Source organism: Lolium rigidum, chromosome 3 (genome assembly GCF_022539505.1).
Source record: "Lolium rigidum isolate FL_2022 chromosome 3, APGP_CSIRO_Lrig_0.1, whole genome shotgun sequence".
Taxonomy (NCBI): domain Eukaryota; kingdom Viridiplantae; phylum Streptophyta; class Magnoliopsida; order Poales; family Poaceae; genus Lolium; species Lolium rigidum.
The window spans coordinates 227553214-227558611 of NC_061510.1; the positions used below are offsets into that span (position 1 = coordinate 227553214).

The 5398-nt window shown below is 47.4% G+C and overlaps 1 protein-coding gene across 1 annotated transcript; it reads right to left on the reverse strand.

The window, feature by feature from the left end:
- Positions 1 to 1424: 1424 nt before the first annotated feature.
- Positions 1425 to 4996, reverse strand: LOC124699045. The gene is made up of 3 exons (XM_047231417.1): positions 4222 to 4996; positions 3618 to 3948; positions 1425 to 1903 (listed from the first exon to the last, which is right to left on the reverse strand). The coding sequence occupies exons 1-3, from the start codon at positions 4732 to 4734 to the stop codon at positions 1866 to 1868; spliced, it is 882 nt and encodes a 293-aa protein (XP_047087373.1). The 5' UTR covers positions 4735 to 4996; the 3' UTR covers positions 1425 to 1865.
- Positions 4997 to 5398: the final 402 nt, after the last annotated feature.

Consider the following 5398-nt stretch of genomic DNA (forward strand, 5'->3'; position numbering starts at 1 on the left):
GTAGACATCTTTTGGTTACATTACCAAACGTCTATGCTCAAGTTACATCATATTTTTAACATCAACCATGATATGTGGTAATTACATTGGTACCGTGTTTGGTAACTTTTACCATTTATAAGTACGTACATTGCTGCTACTATCGTAGTGGCACATGTGACCATATGTACAATCTGGTAAGAACATCACAGCATGGTGGCATGTAGTGCTAATAATATCTATCTATATTAAAGCTGCAAAGATTGCAGTGATTGGTGTAATGGAATTTACTGAAATACTCTTTCTGATTAAAGCTGACACCAAACAATTGCAGTTGCTGGTGTAATTGAGTTTACTGAAAGACTATTTCTGATTTGTACTTTGCTAAATTTAGGCTAATAGAATACCAAGCAGCACATCATATAGAACTAGTTGGTTCAATTCCTACTAGTATTTCGACATCTACAGATTTTCATCAGATTTGTTGTAACTTAAATGAGAATAGATCAATAGAAAAGGTACTATAACACTTGTAATACAAGATGATGTGGATGGGCTTGAGGTATTGAAGGATGTGATGTGGATACCAGTGCCTCATTTGCCTGATGCAATCCTTGTAATCTTGTCTGACCAGACAGAGGTGATATACCTGCATATTCTCTATGCATTTGTTACATAGGTGATATGCCTTAGATCAGTCTAACATGTATGTTTAGGCCAAGGTCAAAATGTGATTTCACTTGGAGAGCAAGATCTGGCTGTGGACAAGGGGGATAGTAGCTAATGGTGATGTTAAGCTTCTCACACCGCTCTTGGACTAGAGGGTTGCATGTTCAGACTTTCGGAGATGATGCACATCAATCTTTGGGCTAGGGCTTGCATGCATGTTGCTGTATTTCACAACAGTGTCCCTCTCCGCATTGCTGGTACATTAGGTTCTTTGCCCTAGCAAGAAGATAGCTCATGTGATAGGCTAGGAACATGGACTGATAGAAGTGAGTTGCATAAATTGATTTAGTTCATGCTTACTTATGGCGAGCTACAGTTGCATCTGGAAAATAGAAATCTTCAAGAGATATGCACGCAGGGAAAACACAGCAAGCATTTATAGATGACTAGGAAGGAGCATTGAAATGGTTATTTCTTGATAGTAAGTTGAAATTAAGTCTAGGACCTCCTATGTCATTTGTGTGAAATGCTGGTCCACTATACAGTTAGACCCGCATTTATAGATACGAACGTCTGTGGCCTCATTCAGAATTGAGGTGCTTGGCAAGTTGGCATCAGAACAACACACAAGACAGAGATGAGACATCCGTTTCCTGCTAATCAGCCAAATCCAAAGCATAGCAATTGAAACACAATTATCAGCTTACTGGAAGAACGCCCTACATGATTCACTGATACGAAATGCATCATCTATTAGAAATTGCAGGACCATCAACTCATTGCAAGAACCACTGCATTTTCATTCGTAGGAAACGCATGATATGCATCCATCATCCACAAGGAATGCAGGATTATTAGCTATTCAACTCACTGCAACAACTCCTACAGCGAAATGCTTCATCCAGGAAACCACATCACGTCGATCACAAGAGCAATACTAAAGCAACTACAAACAGTACTGTCACTACAAAAATGTTCAGCCATTTCACCGAACGCTTTCAGTAGTTCTGGATCTTAGAACCAAACGGACAGGTTCCTCCTGTCAGGAGAGCGGATCAAGTTTAACTAGCAGAAGAAACACGAGAGCTGCTGAGTTTAATGAACCTATATCTATCTGTCTATGCAATAGTAGGCCCCCAGTTCTGTTGTCGTCATGTCCGAGGTGGCCAAGTTTCTGAAGAGGCAAACTGTCAGGACTCCCGCTCTGATCTTCTCTACTATGCGTTGACATTCGGGTGTCGCAGCTCAGCGCTGGCTGAATTAGCACAACAACAGCAGATCAATAATCCAAATCTTTGAACTTTGCAAAACAAAATAAAAAACAGTACGAATATCAACAAGAAAAATGCTCAAGAAAATATAATGTGCAGAAATTATGTAATACTGTCAGATACAACCTGAATTTTCCTCACAGGTTCTACCAGAAAATTAGTATCTTCTCCACAAGGGCGAAATGAGATGACAGAACAGATTTGTTTTTCTAGGTTCCATAACTCCTAATAGCATTAAATTATACGAAATAATGAACTGAATTATTTGAATCAAGGACAGTAGTGCAGATATATATATGTGACTTATAAAAAAAAATATTAACAACCTTTCCAAGCATGTGTACAGAGACTGGTAAATATACAGGGCACCTACTCTTTACCTGAACAATCAGATTGGCACTCTGCTAAAATAAGACTCCACAAATCTAAACCAACATCATTTTGCATAACCAATTCAAGCCTACCAATATGTATCTCTCGGCCCTCTAGAAAAAGATCAGAGGAAGCAGATCAACGATCCAACTCTAACAGTTTTGCTGAGATAGAAGAGAAACCCAAGTATACAGCTCATGGACAAATCCTAAAACCATATTATGTGCGTAAACTAGCTTTTTTTTACTTAGAACTGTACGATAGAACCTGAATTTTATTGCAGGTTATTCAGCAAAAGTAAGAGTGGGCTAACATTAAACAGATATCACCAAGTCGTCTGTCAGTTTGAAACAGAGATGACTCAACTCTTTTGGCTTTTTTAGTTCGATTAACTTTACAAGGTTTACACAAGAAATATTGTTTACCAGTGGAAAATAGTACCAAATGGAGGAACTGATTTATCTAAATCAAGATATTAGTAGTATGAAACCAAGTGCGACTGCAAACATGTGGCTTATAAATAACCAGCTAGCTACAAAGAATTATAATCCACAAGTCAATGCAAATACTTATTGTTTCTATTCAACTATTTTACTTATCTGCAAGACTACAGTAATAGTAGCAGATTAGCAACAGTTTCAGGCCACCGCTGTTTCAGTAAACTATCTATCAGACTACAACTGTTTCAGTCAATTGCTTTCTCAAGAACAAGTAAAATCCCATTCGAAATCTAAACCAACATCATTTTGCATAAAGAATTTAAGACTACCAATATGTATCTGTCTGCCTCTCGCCCAAAGAAAGATAAGAGGAAGCAGATCAACGATTAGGGCTGCAAGCAGGGCGGGATGCAGGACAGGAAGCGGGACGCCGTTTGCACCCCTGTCAACGATCCAAATCTAATAGTTTTGCAGAGATAGAAGACAAAACCAAGTATACAGCTCATGGGCAAATCCTAAAACCATATTATGTGTGTAAACTAGCTTCTACTTGGTGATGTACGATAGAACCTGAAATTTGTTCACGGTACTTCTCTGCAAGACTAGAATAGTTTGAGGCATGTCCCAAGTTGTAAGAGTAGAAAGGTTAGCAACAATTTCAGGCGACAGCTATTTCAGTAAACTGTCTGTCAGACTAGAACAGTTTCAGTCTCAGCTGTTTTTGTTCAAGCACAAGATAATTAGCATCTCGTTCCGAAATACTATCAAGACTACCAACATGTACTCATCATTGTGCAGCAGAACAGATCGAATCAAGACTAGCAGCATGCATTTGTTGCCAAAAGGCGATGAGTAGGGAGTTGGGGACATAGAGAGAGGGTCTCACCTGGTGTCCCGTCCATGATGAGGACGATCTGGAATGAATCGCCATAGTGGGGTAGGTTGACGACGAGTGGGGTGAGCCTCCCGTGGCGTCCCGCTCGGACGCACATGATGAGGTCGGCGGCGGCGACGGGGGCGACGTGGTCGTCCTTGGCCAGCTCGTCCCTCAGAAGGCCCCGCAGACGGTGCACGGACCTCCCCGTGAAATGGAGCGCGTACCAGACCTCCTCGAGCTCGGGGTAGTCTCCGTCGTCGTCTGCCCGTACGTATCGAATCGTCCGAATCGATGCCGGCGAAAACCCGAGCCAGACCGAGAGGTCTCCCGGGTGGCGGTCCTGATCGATGTTGAGTCGCGCGCGAAAGAAGCACGGTTATGTTGAGGAGATGAAAGAAGCCAACACAAATGCGATCGAGAATTGGAAATGGAAACCCAAGAAGAAGTTCTTGCTTCCAATCGAGAAGCGCAAATTAGGCCAGAACAGACGCACGAACTCGGATGAAATTGACACATGGAGCAAGCAGTCCACGCACGCAGCTAAACTCGGATGAAGATGGATTGACGGCAGCTAAACTGGGATGCAATTCGAGAAGCGGGCGGGCGAACTCACCCTGGCGGTGGGAGGTGGAAGTGCAGGCATGCCCTGCATGGCGGGGATGGGCTCGACCACCCAGTGCATCATGGTGGTGATGTTTTGGGGGTCGTCGACGCTGACGCCCTTGATCCAGCGCTGGATCTTCCCGTTGGCGCGGAGGTAGCGGTGGCCGCGGCGGACTTGGCGGAGCAGGACGTCGTCCTCAGCCGCCCCTGGCGGGATGACGGCCTGCCACCTGATGGCCTCCATCGGGTCCTGGTCGTAGTTTTGCAGCACGACGCGGTAGCCGCAGAGGTGGAGGGGCGCGCGGTCGTCGGTGGCGGCGAGGTAGCGGCCGTAGGCGGCGCTGTGGAGGAGCACGTACTCGACGCCGTCGATGCCGACGTGGCGGTGCACCGCCCACGCCGCCTTGAGCGACGCGCGGCCCTCGCGGAGGCGGACGCTCTCCCCGTCGCCTCTGGCGTAGAGGTACTTGCCGCGGACGCGGCTCCGCAGCCACACGTGCTGCCCGTCCTGGAACTGGTCCATAGCTCGCCGCCGGTGGGCTGCTGGAGAGAGCAGAGGCGGTGGAGGAGAGAGGTGGTTTGTTGGCGCTCAGGCGAGGCGGTGTCCGTTGAGACGGTTACGCTCGGGCGCCGCGGCCCCGAGTATTTAAGGATGCCATCGCCGTCCTCGCTTTGGGCACCAGATGGGCTTGCGGGCCGTTTTTCTCGGCCCGGCCCAAAAGCCCGGTCACGGCGGCGCTTCCCCCTCCATGAGCCTCTCTATTCCACAACCAAAGGCCCACAACAATTACCTTCTCTCCCAACACACACACGCGCAGCGGCGGTGGCGGCCGGCAGCGCCGGTCCTCCCCTTTCCCGGCCAGGCGGCGAGAGTCTCCTTCCCGTGCACCGGCGCGACGGCGCGGAGCCGAAACGTCCGGAGGCACTGCTCCTTCTCCTTGCTCTGCCCCGCCGAGCCGCACGGCGGACGTACGCCGCCCACGCCCGCCCGGCAGGCGGCAGCATCGAGCGTGCGGCGAGGGGCGAGCTTTCCACCATCAGATCCAGCGCGCGAGACTGGTGTGCGTGCTCTCGCTTCTTGTGGCTTGCCTCTACAAGGCCTGCCGTGCGTGGGCATATGCTTTTGTTGTCCTGTGCTCGCTCTCTTGCTGAATGCTGCGTATGTGGCTGTGGATGTTGCTAGCCTG